The 20308-nt window shown below is 47.0% G+C and overlaps 1 protein-coding gene across 5 annotated transcripts in view; it reads right to left on the minus strand.

Annotated features, from left to right (window-relative positions):
• Positions 1 to 20308, minus strand: part of rhea (Talin_middle and talin-RS domain-containing protein rhea) — a 188081-nt gene that overhangs the window by 51879 nt on the left and 115894 nt on the right. For all 5 annotated transcript variants that reach the window (XM_089547598.1, XM_089547600.1, XM_089547599.1 and 2 more), the window contains exons 33-38: positions 19622 to 19711; positions 8108 to 8230; positions 7149 to 7292; positions 6270 to 6431; positions 3919 to 4059; positions 820 to 1001 (exon numbers count right to left, since the gene is read on the minus strand). In XM_089547598.1, the coding sequence (XP_089403724.1) occupies positions 820 to 1001; positions 3919 to 4059; positions 6270 to 6431; positions 7149 to 7292; positions 8108 to 8230; positions 19622 to 19711 (842 nt within the window). The remainder of the gene's footprint in view (positions 1 to 819; positions 1002 to 3918; positions 4060 to 6269; positions 6432 to 7148; positions 7293 to 8107; positions 8231 to 19621; positions 19712 to 20308) is intronic.

Here is a 20308-nt window from a genome sequence, read left to right on the forward strand (position 1 = left end):
TTATCTGGAGATACAGCAGTGAAATTTTGTGAGTGTGCTCACAAACTTATTTTTAATAAGCGCAAAAAGTACCATGTAAATACAAGCGAGAAATAAATTTTTTGCTGAAAGCTGCGTCCCTCGTTAAAAGATAAAGGGTCCGTGCCAGGACTCCAAAATGCCTGTTCTCTGTGGCTGCTTTGCTCCGTAGTTTCAGGCAACGTGTGAGGAGAAGATTCATGCCGGAGCCATGCAATGGCAACAGAGCTGGGCAGACCAAAAGGGGGGTGAGGGGGGGGGGGGGGGGGGGGGGGGAATTCCCCAAGATGGATGCCAATGAGTAATTACTCCCTTATTATAAATCTACTCCACCTTGGGGGATTCCCCTAAAACATTTGACCAACACTGTTCCCACTTCGAGTTATTGATCAATTCGCTCTCGGCCTACCATAAGCTTGCCGTCCCGGTTAGCTCAATTGGTAGAGTGACTGCTCCGGTGAAGCGGTGGTCCCGGGTTCAAACCCCGGACCAGGACGAATTTTTCTTTAACTGCGATGTTTATGAGAAAGCTGTATAGCTTTCCTTTGTGGCCGTATGGCTGCGCTTGGGTGGATGCCAATGAGTAATTACTCCCTTATTGCATGACCAGGTTGGCAGTGAGCATTACCAACCCAATTAAGTAACCTCCTTAGGCAGCCATCTTTGTTCCCATGGGACTCCTTTTATCAAGATCAGATGCTCACTACATGAAGAGGAGTTAGAGAGGTGACAGATGTCAAACCCGTGCCCCATTTTCACAAGTTGCATATAATGAGGGCTTGATCTGAACAGATGTCTCACTTGATGGAGGAGACGAGCCTCTTGATGCCATCCGAGACCTCCTTGCTGTGGGAGCCCAGGCTCTGCCAGGCTGGGGGATCCTTGGGGTTCAGCACCAGGGACTTGGCCGACAGGATCATGCTGCACGAGCCGTCAATGATGGACCGGCCGGCCGCCGTGATGGGCTCCTGGGCAGCCCTGGCCTGCACAGCGTTTATTGAGAATATAACTTCACAGGCACTCTCAGGTCATGTGTTCAGTGGCCTGCCCTACACAGCAGCAGCACCCTGCCAGTGTGAGAAATAAGAAACACTTTTTTTTTTGCTTTGCCACGGGGCTCAAATAAGGATGCTAATAACACCAGCTTCAAAATAAATTCCATGCTATGTACCATGTTTTCCAGTGCATACACTAAAACCAACTTACGACAATATATCGCATATAGCAATGGTCAGTCGCGGCACCGTCAGCTTTACCATGTGCTCAATGGTAAAATAAACAGATTATAACAATGCTGTCATAGCACATTATCGGTCATAACAATTAAATCTAGACAGTGAGAGTCAACCTTAAAAAAAAAAACTAACGTGGAAACACTACAACCCTAGCAGCCGAACCATGTTTGCAGCACAAAAGTGCGTGTATGCAAAGCCGACCGGTGGACTAAGCCAGCGCGGTGACGCAGCAAAAGCGACTCACTCGCAGAAACAGAAACGGAAGCATTCTCCCTTGCAAAAGGCCCGGACAGAGAAGAAGACAGTAGGGAGCCTTGGTGGAGCAGTCCATTATAAACGGCTCTGAGGGACGTGCCACTCGCATAAAACACACCGGTGCATTTTTTTTTTTTTCATTTTCTGCGACAGCTTGCAGGGAGAGTGCGTGCGTTGTTTCATCTTCCCCTGCCAGATAAGCACTGGCCATGCGTACGTTCAATAAGCTGGTGTGGTGCAAGCCCATTACCAATGTGGACTTTCCCTCGTCCGTACAATGAAGTCGACAAAGAAGCGAACCAAGACAAGAGGGCACACTGGCCACAGCTAGAGGATCGTAGACGCAGGGGGCTGTCAACAGTGCAGCTTTGTCTGAAGGCCAAGACCAACAAAAACAAAAGCAGCTAGCTTCAAGGGCGGTCCACTGTGATGTTTCCCATTCTTGCAATGGAATGAGCTCACCATGACAGTGCGGACAACAATGCACCAGAAGATGCCTGATGACTTCCAGGAATGACTTGACAACTTAGGGGCATTCGTGACAGAAGCCACTCAGAGGAACATGTCAGCATGAGCCACATCGTCAACAAGGACGAAGTCTCGCTGACTTTGAATAATACACTTAGGAGAAAAATCGCCAAAAAAGGCAACAAAACTGTAAAAGTGAGGACAACAGGCCATGGGAAGTCCCATTTCTCCATTGTTCTTGCCTGCTGCGGGGATGGGACAAAGCTACCTGCCATGCCGATTTTTAAACGCAAGATGTTGCCAAATGACTCCTTTCCTTCCATTGTAGCGACAAAGACAAAGTGATGGATGGACGAGGAAATGATGAGTGTGTAGCTTGATCAGTGCTTTTCACGTTGACCTAATAGATTTTTTCACGTAAAGCAAGGAATTCTAGTGATGGGCAGTATGCGAGCGCACATCGCCGATCTCATCAAGAAAAAGATAAGTGCTAAGAACTGCATCCCAGTCATCACACCCAGTGGCATGATGAAGATGCTTCAGCCGCTGGACATTTCTGTAAACTGCACTTTTAAAGTAGTTCTGCTAGGCCTGTGGGAGTTGTGGATATCAGAGGCAGTTTTGCATAAATGGGACGCAGAGATGCATGACACTTGGAAAAGTGGCCAAGTGGGTAGGCGAGACATTGAACTCAATTTCTATGAAAACGATTGTAGCAGGGTTTCACAGAGCTGGGTTGGCTATGAGTCTGAAGGAAGTGCCGCTTGAAGCAGCTGCATTATTTGCAAGTGACTCAGAGGCCAACTTTGATAGCTTTGCCTAAACGCCATCATGTAGGCTACTATTAAGTGCATTCTCCATACTGTTGGAATAAAACATTTTTTAAAAGTGTGTGCACTGCCTACCAAGGAATGCATGCTGCCTGTACTTCCGTTGCACTTTCTTGCGACCTGATCCTCGATGAGTTTTTATATCGTGTGGCGAATGAACAGTGCATCTTATACATTGGTGCAACTTATTTGGAAAAAGTGGAGTTTAGAGGGGGCAGCGACTTATACAAAGATGAGACTTGCAGACCGGAAAATACGGTAATGAAAAATGACAGCAGTAACTGTGAGAGACAGAAAGAGTACACCATGGATTAGACAAAAAGCTCAAGTCAGTGACATTTTAGCAAAAATGGAGGGGGAACTTAGCCGCGACATTCTATGAGTTACATGCCTGGCTTGAGTAATCACAGCCTCATTTACTTTTAACTAACAGGGCACACTACAAGCATAGCTAGTGGCATGAGGACAATTAGGGACTATTCGAAAAGTGATTATGTACCAGTTAACAATGGTCTTGCACTACTCATTGAAAAAAGTGCATGTCTACCTTCTTCGAGCAAAGTGTTGAACAAAATTTGGCTTCATTTGAAAATAAAGTTACGCCTATACACTAAATTTAAAAAGAAATTGCACTCACCATGAGCCACCATTGCCATGAAAAAACTCTGAATAAAAAAACACTTTTTTCGCATTGCCAAACATACGAAAACGAGAAGACGGTAGGGGGAAGTGCTAGATTTGGTGAAGCTCTCCGGGTGGTGTACGTTTTCTAGCAAAAAAAAGTGGCCCTGAAACTTTTTTTATCTCTTGCTAATCTCGAGAGTGCCGTGCAGATGCTTTGCAAGTACAACCGCACGTAGTTGCCATGGGTAGTGATCCCTACGAAAGTTTGTCTTAACCGAAGGACTAGTGAAACAGTTCATCTTAAGCAGATTTTTTTACATTGAGTCTACGACCAATGAAAAAACTGTCCTCACATTTTTTGTTTTAAGTTTGAGTTCATGGCAGTCCACTGCATACATCAAATGATCTGTGTGTACTGTCTGCTGGCCTGACAAACTATGCCACACACTGTGTGCACAGTACGAAGAGCGGCGGGGTGTGGGGGGCACCTTGTGGCTGATCTTGGCGGGCACCCCGGCAAACTCAGGGGAGCTGGCGAAGGTGGTGAGGCTGTCCACTGCCTCAATGAGCGGCCGCGTGGCTTCCCCACAGCGCTGCCGGTTGACGTCACTGGGGTCCTGGTCCAGCACCTGCACGTGCACACACACACACATCAGGGCAGGCACCTCCTCTCCCAACTTCCACTGTTGCCTTCACAAATCAGTATGCTTTCCGAATTGTGACGGCCGACAGCCCTTCTTGTCTAAACTGCGTCTGCGAAGAGACAATTAGTCATCTCCTGTGTGAGTGCCCTGTCTTTGTGAACGAAAGGCGTAGGCTGCGTTGTGCTCTGGACTGTCTTGATCCTCGCCCTTTCACAGAGGCCAAGATCCTCGGTCCGTGGCCACAACAGTCGACTGCCTTCATGGCTTGCAAGGCACTCTTTTCTTTTTTGAGAAAGACTGCCTTGATTGACAGACTGTGACTGTGTTTCCCGTTCCTTCTCTCTCCCATTCCCTCTTTAATCTCCTCATTCCCTTCCCCTGTGCAGGGTAGCCAACCAGAAGCCTTCCTGGGTAACATCCCTGCCTTTCCCCCTTCTCTGTATCTATCTATCTATCACTGTTGCTCAGCACAGAAAACAGCCAGTCAAGTGCATGGGAAACTGCTCCGAGTCAGCAGGTGGCCCAAGGAAAGGGGGCAAAAGCAGCAGCACCTATGCATATTCCCCAAACAAATTCTGCGCCCATCATAGAGCAAAGCCTCACTGTTTGACCCCCTTTGTTCAGAAACAGATTCGAAATAAAATTGCAGTGTATTCACATTGCCATGCTTCAACGGTGACATAACTCCAACATCCCACCCTATGCCATGTTGCACCTAGCGCCCACCAGTGTTTATGTTAGCAACTACACTGCACTAGCACCCAGCTATGGCACTGCCTGCAGACAGGTATGCTGCAGCAGACATCTTCGCCGTCACACCAAGCACAGTGTGTCTAATACCCCTGTTACACAAGCAGTTTCAATGCCCCTTCAGTCAACGAATATCAAACTCAATGGGGACTGACTAGTGCCACACGTGGCTTTCAATGACCACTGAATTCGGTGAGCATCGACTCAATGGGAGTTCACAAACGACCATTGGAATCTCAAGGGCCATTGAGAAAAGCCTGGCACTCCCCACACGTTGAAAAAACAGCACATAAAGACTAGAAATAAACAATATCGTTTTGATTTAATGGCAAAATTTTGGACTACATTAAGCTAATTTTGATTCGGTAGTCAAAATGATGGCTACCAAGAAGTGCCCCACAAATGCTGCAACGATAGTAGCTATGAGCACAACAGAGACAGTCACTGATCTGTGGCTGCTTCGCCGGTGAAAAGTAAATGCTTCTGAAACGAACCAAGCACGCTGTCTCAAGACTGTGCCAAACTGCCAAGTATCTGAAAAGCTTTTTCCAGAAAAAGTTTCAACTCAAATACCACTTCAACATTCGGCTTGCTTTACACAGCTTCATTTGGTACTTCTTTTTCGACGTTGCTACCCATAGCGCCATTTGTCAAATAGCATGCTCACTACTCACTCAATGATCACTGAAATTTGCCATGTGGTAGTGGTGCATCTGGGTTGCCCTCAAAAATTTCAATGGGCACTGAGATTGCCCATGTGACAGGTATATAACCAGCTATTAATCACACACTACACCGTATTGCATGACATACTTTTTTTTTTTGTATGGAGCTGAGTCAGTCTAGCTCTGTTTAATTTCAGTTGTAAAGACCATACGCTATTCTGAAAAAACAAGGACAGCAATTGTGCCACTTTATCTTTTCCTGAAATTTTTTTTGAAGGCGCTATCTATCTGTTCATATTCATATTTGATTCATATAGTTGAACATCACTACAATGAAACTGGCGGAACACGAGAAAAAATTTTGTTGAAGCGGAAATTTAATTGTGGCAAAATCTGCCCTAAAACACTATCAGATTTGACTACACACTTCCCAATTATCATTTATTTCCAAAAAAAGTTGGTAACACTATTTGTTTGCCTCCTTCCTTTGGACATCAACACCATGGTCCAGTGCTCACACTCGGTCAGCCGCTGCATCATGACACCGTGGGGCGCCAAAGAAATTATGATGGACATCAAGTACATCCGTCACATCCCGTGCAAGAGGCAGGGCTGATGCATCTTGAGCACCAATCTCATCAATCAGGGGGCGGCAGAATGATTTTCGTTGTTTCACAATCGTTTCCACCCATATTTTGCAAAAAAAAACTGTCCATCGTACTTAGCACAGGGAGGTCTGAGCACCATCGACGCCAAACATTAGCGAATCCTCCCCCCCACCTTGATCTCCTTGACCAGGCTGGCGGTGGCACTGGCGACGTCCTTGGCCGACTGGACAAAGTGGCGCTTGGCCACGGGGTTGGTGGTCTTGGAGGAGGCCACCCGGCAGGCGTTGCACAGCGAGGACGTGTGCTTGGCGATCACCGTGGCAGCCGACAGGATCTGCAGAAAGGGCACTCTGACTGCTGCTCTCCTGTCTGCCAGAATACACTTTTCATTACGGTGAACTCACCGTCAGTGTTTCGCAGTGCACAGGCACACCCCCTCCCCCCCTTTTTCCAAAACAAAAGAAAACAAAACAAAAAAAAAACTGCTAGAAGGTGCCAAGATGGAGGAGGAGAGACTACTGTATCCATGATTCAAATGCGTCACAAATTATAACCCATGACAAAATATTGCGGAGGATAGCTTCCTCTGAGTACTTTTCAAAGATGCATGGCACTCGTTCAACTGTCACCATCCCCGTGGCAAGTGCAGGTTTTGAAGCGCTGTCAGTACACGCCTGTAAAAGTGATGCTTTCTGCTGGCTGCTCCAGTACTGCTAACTAAAGCCACCCCAGTGCACTTCCCAGGAAAAAAAAAGGTGTCAGCTAGCTAAAGGATAGTGTGCACATGCTGCTCGAAATGAGATGTCTTGTCCTAGCAGAAGGGGGCAGGAGAGAACAACACTCCCTGCTTCATAAAAAAAAAAAAAGAAGTAATCAGACGCTTATTTTGTTTTATGATTTTTTTTTTTTCTCTGCCATCTGGCAAGACGAAGTACCATGAACCAGACCCACTACTAAGCTATACGTGACAGGCAAGAATTAAGTGCTCAGAAAAAAAAAAAGGCCGCCGCAAACGTGCCCAAAAAGAAAGAAAGAAGCCCCGGCCCTTCACCTGTGGCTGTGTGCTGGCTGGGTTGGAGAGCTGCTGGCAGGCCATCTGGATGGCCTGGCTGGCCCGGGCAAAGTGAGACAGGTCCACCAGGCCGGGCTTGCCTGCCATGCTGGAGGCATCCGACGCCCCCACCAGGTACGCCGCCTGCAGCCACACCTCTCATTAGCCATCAGCCGAGTGGGGACACACTTATACACACTGCAGAGGAGAGGGGAGGCTAGAATGCAAGACGAGCACTAAAAACGAGCACAGGCAAGCACCCAAACATTAGGTAAATTACGTAGTTTACGTAGCTGGTAGCAAGTGTGGGTGCACTGTATTCTTGTTTCAAGGCTGCAGATAAGCTCATCTATTGCCGTACTTTATATACATCAAATTATCGATATATCAAAGGACTTCGCGATCCCCTTCGAGCTTGATAGTATATCCAGAACCGACTGTAGCCCCCTGCAGACACTGACTTAAAACATAACTGCAGCCCAAACAACCATGTTCACATGACTCGCACATGGACGTACACTTCATTTGCCTGCATGCGCATCTTCTATCATGTGAATGCGGTTATTTGCGCTGCAGTTGTGAGTGATGTATCATAAGGCTCATCTTACTTCGAAAAACACCGATATTTGTGAATTATCAGCTATTAACCCAACTTGCAGCCGCTCCCCACAGACCATTACCTTCGGCCGGGGCCGGCCTGCAATGAAGGCACTAATGAAAGAGTAAGAAAATAGACTGGCGTTTAGGCTCCATGAAAATGGAAGTAGGTGCTTAAAAACCACAAGTGGGTCATTCTGCTCATACTTTTCATTATTAAGAGTTAACTGGAAGTAGGTCAATAACATTGCACTTTGGGCATGTTGGCATAGCGGTGATGTGTTCTTTCTTCACCATCCTCCCGCTTAAATCGTGGCTGCAAGCTGGGCTGAGGGAGAACAGTTTATAGAGGGAGGCCCCACCTGTGCCGAGGCCTCCACCAGGGTGCAGATGGTGCTGGAGACCTCCCGGACGCTCTCGCCAAACTGCTCGTGCTCACTCCGCTTGGCATGGTTGGCAATGCCCGTCATGGCATCCCCCAGGCTCTGCACACACCAATGACTGTCAGCACACAGCACTCCCCCTTCCCTCTCCATTCAGGAGAAAGCCTGTCTCGCGTGCTCTCCGTCGAGGTGTCCTCACATCACTGAAATTCAATATAGCCTGCCTTTCCCATGGCTGCGCAGAAAAGCGCCTTCAAGGGTGACTACTCAGCACTCATAATAAGGCAGTGGGTTTTCAGTACAAAGAAAATACACACAAACATTGTGATAATGAAACCATTTATAATAGAATAATGGATGGAAATAATGAGTTGAGTTGAGCTGAGATGCTGTAAGCTACAGGTGAGATGCTGTAAGCCTTACGGTTTCTGCCGACAACTGCGCCACCGCTGGGAAAAATGAATAGCTATTCCTCTTGGAAGCGCCCATATAGAACCTCATGTATCTGATAGCCTATTTTTACGAAGTAAAGGTTTTGTAATTAAGGTACAAAACAAACATCAAAGGAGTCCTGTAGGCCACTTTGCAATCAGCAATTACATACCAAAAGTAACTTTTTTCGGGTGATTGAGATTTTTCCGGCTTTTGACCAATACTGTCAAGCCTAGAAATCATCCAGTGATAGTGCATACGATGGCTCAGTTTGTCTTATAGTCTTAAAGGCACATTTTCTAGCATTTTTTATAGCTTGAAATACTACAAAAATATCTGCGCCTCCAAACACTGCTATTTGATTTGAAGCCCAAATCAAATACAGTAGAATCCTGTTAAGATGAGCTCAGTTAAGATGAACAATGCGAGACCATTTGGCTGGTTCCGCGAATAGAGCTCAGCCTGTGCGAATATTCAATAATTTCAAATATTCGGTTTAATAGTAAAGTACTCAATACTCAATTCGATCTGAATTTTTGGTATTTGCAACCTTGAAGTATTCCCTTCAATGAATGACGTACCCCGAACTCTTCCTTTGTGTGGTTTCGGTTCAGTGTTACCTTCCCTCTTCCGGGATGGCACCCGGCACGCATGTGACCAAAGCCCCAACTCCATGCCGCGTGCCTGCCCTCCTGCATGAATGCCGGAGCCGGTCTGCGCACTCTCGCAGAAAGGCGAAAGTGCGGCGTCCAGATATGTACAGGGTCAATGACACTTAGAGGGAACACGGCTCCGCGTGGCCACTTACTTGCGAAGTGCAATTAAATCTAACCCGTTCATGAATCAATGCAGCGTGGCGCATGAGAAGAGGGTCCTCGACATGGTGCTTCGTGTCATCTGCCCCTTTGCACGGGTTTGCCACCGGCTTGGTCGCAATAGCCAGGGTGTCGAACCGGAATTTTTTCGGGTTCGGTTTGGGTTCGGGTTCACGCATTTCGGGTTCAGTTCCGGGTTCGGCTCCGGAGCGACATTCCGTTCCGGTTCGAACCGGTTCGGATAGCGTCGAACCGGTTCAAACGGGTTCAAACGGTTCCAGACTATAAAAAATTCTGAACGTAGATTGTTTTTATGCAACATTATATTGCTGTTCACTTTCTTTGTGATATAAGCATATAAAATAAAAACTGCAAAATTTGCTCAATGCGAGATGTTTTCACTTTGCCCTCTTTAATTTCCTGCCCGCGGCAAAAGCTACAAATTTACGCAACAGCTGAGAAATCAAATGCACTCAGGATTAGTGCCCATCGGCTATGTGTACGCTAAATCTATCTGATGAGGTACATAAGGAAAAGAGCTGATAAATTTTGCATCTACTAAAGCCTTCAGCTGCTGCAGTTTCGGATGCATTCCCTGTCGCGCGAGTAATAGCTCTCTCCAGAAGCTCGGGTCGTTCAGGAATTTCCCCTGCGCGGAGTAAGCACGCAGACGCCGTCAGGACCGCCGCATGTGCCTATGAGAGGAAGCTGCCCTGTATCGGCCGGCATACAAAGCCAAGACATTTTGAGTCACCGTAAAATCGACTTGCCAGTCACTCTGACTCTGGTGTCTCTGGTCTACTCTGGTGTAATTGTCTCTGGTGTACTGCACAGGCGGCAATTCACCATCCATGGCGCAAGCATCTTCTTAGCATGAAGCCATGCCTTCACAGGCAGCGTAGGTGTGTGCAGCTTAAAAAAGAATGTTTTTGAGCAGAAGAAATGCACATTCGCCCAACACGTTTTAAAACACTGGTGTAAAGGAACTCCAGAAACGGTTGCCGATACAACGGTGCAGGAAACAAATACCCTGTAAGTGCCTGAGTCATCTGTCTTCTGGAGAGGCTATACAAGTAGTCTAAAGAAAAGCGCACAGTGAGGAAATTGAGGGCGTCAGCAACTTCCCTAAAGAATTCCCGTAAAGACTCCTCACGAGTGTGTCCAGTCGGTGCAAACAGGAAAGGCAAATGAGCACTGAGACGCCAATTAAGCACAGCTACTAAAAAAGGGTGGTTTGCCGATTTGAAACAGAAAAAAATGCGAAGCAAGCTCATGCACGAATAAGTGCACAAGTGGTCCCGCTGAGCGGCCCTTAAAGGAGATCTGGTCGCGCCGCCGCGAGTTCAACTCGAAGTCATCGATATCAATTCAATTTCTTTTTCTATTTTTCATAGTTTGACCTCCAACTCTGTTGCAGGTCAAATTCACAAGGTCCGCGATGGAAGCCCGAGGTCCCGTAGTGAAGCTTTCGCTTCAAAATACATCTAATCGTGGCTTCTGGTTAGTACAGTGTAAAATGAAGATTTGGCTTATGCTGATGTCGTCGCCATCTCTTGCACGGAATATGAATATGAAAAGAGCATGATAAAAAATTTTCAGTGGTTTGGCTAAGCGCGGAATATTGAGTGAAAGCAGATTTCTGCAGACGGACACCAACACCACGTGCATGACAGCGAGATTGAGGTGTCCATTGACCCAGGGAGCCAGTTGCGCGCCTTCCCTTTCGTAAAAATGAACGGACTCTACAACGTTGTCAATGCTAACGCCAATGAACGCCGATGGCCGACATGTTTTGTTTTGTTTGGTTTTTGAGAAAAGGAAATGGCGCAGCAACTGTAACATTTTGGTGGGCACCTGAACACGCAGCAAGGGAAGGGATAAAGGAAGGAATGAGAGAAGGCATGTCACTTGGCTGCCACACCTCCATCGCTCCTCCACCTGAAGGTCAAACTGCGGCGCCGATGACCTTGTCTTGACTAGGCCAATAAAGCTTTCGCTTTAAAAGCAGGATGGATTTGTTGGGAGCACTTCGTGTCCGTACGGACACAAATTTGTGACATCTTCGTTGCGACTTTGCGTACTGTCACTGTTGGAATTGCTGAATTGTGCAAGGATGAACGTAAATTCGTTACACAGAATTTCTGTGCCTTCTCTGGGGCACTTATGCGTAGGCAGAATTTCTTGCTACCTTGATAGAGTGGTGAATCTTTCGTGCACTTTTTGTCCACCAACTTGTTTCAGGATTTTTATTTTTCAAAACCCAAAACCACCGCTTTCTGGCAGCTGTGCTTATTAGTCTGTCTTTTCTGTACATAGCTGTGAGAGAATTTGTGCTGATACTTACGCTTTCCTCAACCTTCGCTTTTTCTTCGAATACCTGTACGGCCTCTCCAGAAGGCGGCTGACAAAGGTTCTGATCGGTCATTACTTCCTCTACGCATTTACCTGCTGCATGTCCTAGCATTTCTTGATGCCGGTGTAATAAAGAGAGTTCAGCGGATGTGGATTGAATAGGCCGCAAAAACCTTTCATGGGCTTCAAACCTGGACCTTACGCGTTAGGACGTGCCATCGAGCCTAGGGGACGTTTGTGCCGTGATCAGTGAAATGCTACGTGTGAGAGCAACGAGAAACTATTGAACAACGCGATTATTTGTGTTCTGTTGTCATGATTAGTTTTGGGGCATAGCCTACTTCAGCAGTCCCTTAAAAAGGACACTGAGGTCAAGTCTTACACTATGAGATTTCTGCCTGTGATGAAATAAACGGAATTCCATGTGGATGATACCAGCATATTATTAACCGGTAAAACTAGTGACGACCTTGTTGATGCTGCTAATTTAACATTAATAAAACTAGACGAATGGACACGTAAAAACAGCCTGACGATTAATGCAAACAAAACAAAAGCCGTATTCTTTCGAAGTAAAAACAAAAACATAACAATACAAAAGTCTATCTACTTAAATGCCACTCCTCTCGAAATAACTTCCAGTATTAAGACATTAGGTGTTATCTTTCAGCAGAATATGTCATGGGATGTCCACGTGGACAGCATGCTAATTAAGCTAGCACAAGTAATTGGGCTAGTATACCGCAATCGCAATTTACTACCACCAAAAATCTTACTGTTACTTTATAATACCTTATTCTCCTCCCGACTCAATTATTGTCACTTAGTTTGGTCTACGACAACTTACGGAAATTTGCAGAAGCTTCACAAGTTGCAGAAAAGGTTTGTAAGAGTAATAGAAAATCTGCCGTTTTATTCACATACGTATCATCGATTTCCCAAATACAACATAATTCCTGTTACCAAACTGTTTGATTATATCCTTTGCAAGGCAATTAAGAATGAAAACGCCAACAACAGTTTATTTCTACATCGTCTAGCCAGGTTAGAACCAAACACTACGCCAGACACGTCACACGGAGCTCTGGAAAGTAAGGACGTTTCGCACAACATACGGCCTGCAAACAATACAGAATAAACTACCCCGGTTACTAAATGATTTAAATCATAAACATATCCAACTTGAAAAGGTGATGTTCAAAACACTCCGCCGGTATTTCAACATGTACTATAGGACACTTCGCTTGCCATTCCTGTTTACTCTGTCACGTTGTTGTTTACCCTGACTGTACCGCTTGTCTGTATTCACTTTGTTTTGAATCTTATTTGAAGCAAAAATGTGCTTAATTTATCTGTTACTTTCGCTAAACTCATTGCCATCGCACATGAATGTTCCATTGCTTTTGTAAGTGCTTTCTAACTTCATTCTAACACATTTTCTGTATAATTTTATGTAGTTCTTATGAGCGATTGTAATTGCAGATGTTTTCATGTTTTATTCTATTTTGTTTTTGGATGAGACATGCCGTTTCATTGCGCCTATGATGCTGTCAAGTGTATAGGGGGGCCTCCGGCTTTGTCAAGCTGTCGCTTGTGACAGCTTTTACTGCGGGTCTGCCGCGCCATGTATTCATTAGGCGCAAATAAAACCATTATTATTATTATTATTATTATTATTATTATTATTATTATTATTATTATTATTATTATAACTTCCTCTTAATTCCTGTTAATGCAATTCCTGTTAATAAGAGTGTTTACCGTGTGGGAAAGCCGTATGACTGATAAACACGCACAATTGCCGGGGAACAGTGCATTTAAGCTCGAAACGTATATGCTGCGCAAGCTTAACCTCCTGACTTGTTTCCCTTTCTTGACGAGTGCGCAATCCGGAATTTTAATGTGCGGGTGCTAGCGCATATGGCAGGTCAGATCATGAATAGCTTGTTTGTTTGTTTGTTGATGGGGTTTTTCGTCCCAAAGCGACTAAGGCTATGAGGAACGCCGTAGTGGAGGGCTCCGGAAATTTCGACCACCTGGTGTTCTTTAACGTGCACTGACATCGCACAGTACACGGGCCTCTAGAATTTTTCCTCCAAAGAAATTCAACCGCCGCGGCCGGGATCGAACTCGCGTCTTTCGGGTCAGCAGTCGAGCTTAGCAATATCCCTCAAGATAAAAGTATAGAGAAGCTGCATCTTACCGGTACTCACTTATAGGACAGAAACGTGGAGGCTAACGAAAAGGGTTGAGCATAAGTTAAGGGCAACGCAGCGAGCTATGGAAAGAAGAGTGATAGGTGTAACACTAAGGGACCAGAATACAGAGTGGGTTAGGGAACAAGCGCAGGTTAATGATATCCTAGTCGAAATCAAGGAGAAATGGGCTTGGGGAGGGCATGTAATGGGAAGGCAAGATAGCCGCTGGTCCTTAAGGGTAACGGAGTGGATTCCAAGACAAGGCAAGCGTAGCAAGAGGTGCCAGAAAGTTAGGCGGGCGGATGGTTTGCGGGAATACGGTGGCCGCTGCTAGAAAAGGACAGGGTTAATTGGAGAGACATACGAGCGGCCCTTGCCCTGCGGTGGGCGCAGTCATGCTGATGATGATGATATAGTAAGGGAGTGATGGTGGCTTGAGGCCTTATGCCGAGATCGCTGAATTCAACCCCATCAAGCAAGGAAAGAGGAGGTCAGGGGGGTTCCTAATATTCCGCGCGACAACAATAAAAAGAATCTTCGAAGACGGCCGAGTACCCTCAGGCATCAGTAAACGAAGCATCTTTGTTGCGCCCGCTGCCACTGGCTCGATTCCCACTGAAGGTTAGAGTATGGTAGTTCTTTTCTTTACTGCGTTAGGAGTTTAGCCTTCTTTCTCAACAATTCAAAAATTAACGAGGTGCGTGTGCGTACATGTGCCAGTGTGTGCGAGTGTGTGGGTGCGTGCACGTCTGCCCTTGCATGTGTGCATGCGCACGTGCATGTGTGCGCCTGAGCATGTGTATGTGCACACGCGTGCACAATCTGGTGGGCGCGCATCCGAGCACTCACTCGTAATAAAATTTAGAGAAGGTTGCTGTTGTAAGTAATGCGAAGTTTGAGCGCAACTCTTCACACACCAGCTGCGATGCGGTGTGTGAGTGTTAGTCGCTGGAAAATTATTCTTCCAGTGTGTGTGTGTGTGTGCGTGCGCATGTGTGTGTGCGTGCGCGTGTGCGTGTGTGTGTATAACACGCCACCTGGCACGCGTCGTATTACACTGCTAGCCATTATCCGGAATCTGCCGCCGCGGTGGCTGAGTGGTCATGGCGCTCGGCTGGGGTCCCGAAAGACGCGAGTTCCATCCTCCGGCAGACGCAGTCAAATTTCAATGGCAGTGAAATTCTCGAGGCCGGTGTACTGTGCGATGTCAGTGCACGTTAAACAATCCTAGATGGCAAAACATTCCGTAGCCCTCCACTACGGCGTCCCTCACAGCCTGAGTCGCTTTGGGACGTTAAACCCCTCTAAACCAAACTAATATCTCCGGAATCTTCCAGTGGCAGCCACCTTCCAGATGTCGTTTAATTATCTTTGCTCATTGGACAACTGGTTACGCCTACTACAACGTGTAACGCAGAACGGGCGCATAAGAACTGGGCTCTAAAGTGTCCTATCTACCTCCAGCCGATCTACCTGAGGTGGATTGCTGTGAATGATGCACGTATGCCGTCGCCAAACCGTTCTACCAAAGAACGCCAACAAGCATAAGCATCTGGTCTCAGACACAAACAACCGGAAGTGAGGGTTCTCGCACAGCTTCCGCCACACCGTGCGATCATGTTCCTATGTGACACTGGGGGTAAGAGAGGCCGTACTACGTTCGCCGCTATTGACAAGGGTGGCGCTGGTGAACATTCTCAGGGTTCGGTTACACTACACATAAGTACCCCCGAAAGCAGAAGATTGCACAACCATTGCCATAGCTCAGTCTGTAGAGAAAAGAACACCCCCTATGCTCCTTGGTTTCGGTGACTGTTTGTGCGGCAGCGAGAGTGGGATATAAGCCGCCGATCAGAGAATTCAGGATCCAGCATTTCGAGAAGAGCGTGACGAAGCTGCCTTGTAACAATAAGAATATTTTTTTTTTTTTTACGAGAAGAACAATTTCAGCGTATCTGCATAGCACAAATTTACTTCAGCGCAGTTACACTTCATTGGAGTAGCATCTTTCTGGGCGTAGTCATTATTGCATCTCAGCGAGACCATGGCCTCTTTTTGTAATCGCTATTCATTTTTTATAAGCATCGCACCACTGCATTCCTTGCTTATTTCTGTCGCGAGCAACAAAGAATGTTCGGATTCTTAAAAAAAAACAGGAATTTATATTTCTTCGCTTTCTAATAATAGCATTAATATTAATATCCCGTCAAAGCAACGCGGAGTCTATCAGGGACGCTGTATGGAGGACTCCAAATTAAAGTAGACCAGTTAGAGTTCCTCAAAGTGCACTCACATCGCACAGCATGCGCGCGTTTTTGCATTTTGCCGCGAGACGGGGACGCCACGACTGCTCGACTTCGGGATATGTGAGACAGCTACTGCATCATTTTCTTTCCTCATAAAACCAATTCAATTTCGCCGCAATCGAAATGCTCCCCTGCCACTGGTATCCAACCCGTGACCTTGGCATCAGCAGCCAAGCACCACAGCCACTGTGCCATCGTGAAGGGTCTTATTCAGTACCTGCTGTCTGAGACCAGGAATGCCTCCGAAAGTAAATGTTGCACAACATGGTTGGGTCACTGCGCCTACCTTTCACATATTCATGGTATACAACACAAATAAAGGGAAGCCATTCTCACTTATTACTTTAGTGTTAAAACAGCGCTAACAATTCGATTAAACCTGTACGTAATCATGTGAAAGGGGAATACTAATAAACCCAATATTTCACATCAGTCTGACGTAAAATACTTTATAATTTCGGAAAGCACACTGCAGAAGCGCCAATTAGCTTTCTTCCTAAGCACGATACATCCTTGCGTTTTGCTGTCGCATAGACTGGTTGCCATTTTCGCACTGCCTAGAGCCCACAGCTTTCGGTGGGCAGATCTGTGCGATGCCACGGTAATTTTGTCTGAAAAAAAAAGTACGTCATTCTGCAAAAAAAATGTGCGGCTTCACCGAGTCCCGAACCGGTTCGGAACGGTTCCTTTGAATCGTTCCGGTTCAGGTTCAGTTCCAAGATGGCGAAAAATTTTTGGGTTCGGTTCGGTTCCGGTTCCGGGCAAAAATACCGGTTCGGTTCCGGTTTCGGGTTCAGGTTCGGTTCCGGTTCGACACCCTGGCAATAGCAATCCGCGTGTGCGCAGCCACTCGGAGCCGTGTTCCCTCTAAGTGTGATTGACCCTGTACCTGGCAGATGTCTGCAGCTACGCTACCCATGATGTACCGTAACCTGTATGCCAGCGTGCATCAGCAGAGAAATTTAGCATAGCATGATCAGTTTCCGCATGCTGACTGGCACACTGAGGCGCCCTCAGGGCTGCCTGCACCACATGCGCAGTGGCTCCCTGCAGATCGTGCTATGGCCCCTAATCGGAAGGCGCGTGGCTTCCTTGACCGCCGTGGAACAAGTCTTAGCTGACTCGGACAAAATTACTATTCACTCCAAACCAAAAAACCACTGCAGTTAAACCTGGATGTAACGAACGTCCATAAAGCGAATTCTTCAGTATTGTGAAGTTTCTCAATTCCCCAGAGCAGCCCCCATTGAGGCGGGTGCATTTGAGACCTTCATGTAATGAAGGTTCGCGGTCGTTGACCTTGATATAACGAACCACCTATCTGTTAGTTAGTGCTGAGCTACTTGAAATTTGGCAGAACCACGCGAAAGTTTCTCGACTATAAAGCACAAACTGACATGAGAGGGATGCCAATTGCAACGAGAGGCCACAGTTGACACAATGCGCCGTGCTCCAGCGCTTTGTCATACCATGTGGTATTACAACAGTTCATGCTTAAAAGCAGCGAAAGATGATTGAGCATACAAAATTGCTCGTGTGATTGCTCGCGGGACAGCTGTCGCGCGTCGGGAGCGAGGATGGAGGAGAGCGCCGGTGACGCAAAGTGAGGAGTCCGTTTCCTGGGCCAACCGCAAGGGGAAGACCTAGAGAGCATGGGGGTAGAAGCACATGCCTCCACAGTCGGCCTACGGAGGCGGCGTGGCCGCGCGCATTACCCTCCAGCTCCGCCACACTGACCCCGCTTCCCCCGTCCTCCCCACCCCACTTGTAGCGGTGTTGTACGAGCCGCAGCGGAGGTGGCGGTGGCTGCTGCCACAGTCGCGCTATCAGCGCGGTCACGAAACGTTTTTCCGCGTTTATGACTTGAAGCAATGCTGTTTTCTGTAAACATTTTCAGGGCAATTTCACCTACATTTATTCCTTACTTTGGTTTCTGTTCTGCAGTGTCTTTTCGACTCTTCTTGCGAAAAGTATGTAACAAAAACCTGGATGTAACGAAAAGACTCGGACTTTTTTCAATTTCGTTATGACCAGGCTTACTTGTACGCAATCTTACCACATTCTGCACAAAGAAAGAAATCATCGGACTTTTCATCATGCTGTGGTGCAGCGCGATTTCCAGGGTTTTCAGGGACAGATGGGGTGGTGCAGAATTTTGACACCACTCGGGGTGTTTAGTAACTCTGGGTTCGAGTGCCCTTTGCTGCATTTCTGTGTCCGGACCAATCAGTGACTGACATTCTGGCCAATCACCGTAGCATGCTACCATGACATCCTGCATGATGTCAGCCTATTCTGACCAACCAACGCAATGCGTTCCCCTTGCCGCCACAGAGACAAAAAACGTGGACTCAAATGATGGCACAAAGCACAAGAATCCAAATCTCACACATGCAGGCTTCGCTCACTCATCTCCAAAAAAGGCACTTACCGTAAAAACCCGCATATAATACGAACCCGAATATAATACGGGGCTAAGTTTTAGAGACGCAAAATGGGGAAAAAAGTTTCACCCGCGTATAATACGAGTAACACAAGCTCATAGAAGACATTTATTCAAATTGCATCCCGCACTTCACTTCAATTACTTTGTTCTTCAGTAGCGCTTTCTTCGGACATTTCTTTGTCCGACAAATCATCCCAAATGTACTCATCTTCCGTGCCATCGAGGGCGTTCGAGATGCCGCACTTCTTAAGCCCGCTTCAGCCGCCCGGTTGGCGTCACTGCAGGCTCACCTGAGCGCATCCACTCTGCGTAGCACCGCCTGACTGCGTCCTTGAACGGTTTGTTTACACAACCATCAAACGGCCGCGAAAGCTTTGTCGCGTTCCGCTGCACGCGAAAAGGGCTTCTTTCTGTTGTGGCCATCCACGAATGCTTCCTTCGACGACACCAAACTGCCTCCCGGCCACACCATTGCCGATGTTCTCCGCAGCCAAAATCGCTTGAAAGTAGCCGAGTACTGTTTTCGAGACCGTGACATCGTGCTCTCTAAAACAATATCCACTTCACGAAGCGTGCCTTACATGCGAGCACGTGCGTTGTCAACAGGCGCACGGCACACCGCGACCCCCGGCGCACCCAACGGATCAACAAAGAAACGACGTCGTGACATCGTTTGTCGAGAGTAACGAAGCCAAGCCATAGCCACGCGCCAATAGCGAAGCCAAGCCGTAGCCACGCCGCAAAAACGAAACCAAAACTTCGAGCAACTTAGAAAATTTTTGTTCGGATCCGCAAATAGTACGAGGCGGAAATTTAGGACGCTAATTATGGGAAAAAAACCTCGTTTTATACGCGGGTTTTTACGGTAATGCTCACAGAATGTCTCTCCAACCTGCCCGACACCCCCACAGAGTGGCTTGCTGACAAGATGTGCCACATCTCACCCGTGAACGCTCCAGCACAGTGTCCAGGCAGTCGTAGTAGGTGAGGTCGTTGACCGGCTCGTTGGGCTGATCCAGCATGGGCCGCATCATCTGGAAAACAAGGGATGCCCACGCTCAGTGGCCACACACTTTCAACGAAATCTGACTACTGCAACGTACAACAGCAACTGTTATAAGCAACTGAATGTGGGCGTTACCAAATGAATGCCACTCGGCCCTTTGCTCCTATCCCCATACTGTGCCCTCTCCCCTGCATTCCCTTCCACACGCACTCTGCAATGCATACTGCTTAGTCAGGGGAGAAAAACGCAGACCATGAGTGGGGCCTACACATGCGAGGACCAATAGTGGGACAAAAAATGTTTGAAGAAAACTAAAATAATGTCAAACAACAACGGAACATAATGAAACCTTGTTGATTCGAACCCTGTTAATTAAAAAATTCAGAAAATGCGGACTGCTGCTAGAGTCTCACCAAATGACCATGGAAGTCTAAGGCATCGGAAGCTCATTTATCGGTTCATGGGACAGACTCCTGACGTGGTACCATGCTGAAGATAGGCACGGCAAGCGATCGTCCAGATAGTATTCATCATCAGGCCTGACCTGCATAATAGATTGGTTGCTGCGCCCCTCTGACATGCATGCAACAGCAGGCGCGCTTATGATCAGCGCACTTGATAATTC

The sequence above is a fragment of the Amblyomma mixtum genome, chromosome 6, assembly GCF_055824585.1.
Source record: "Amblyomma mixtum isolate Tamu chromosome 6, ASM5582458v1, whole genome shotgun sequence".
Classification (NCBI taxonomy): Eukaryota; Metazoa; Arthropoda; class Arachnida; order Ixodida; family Ixodidae; genus Amblyomma; species Amblyomma mixtum.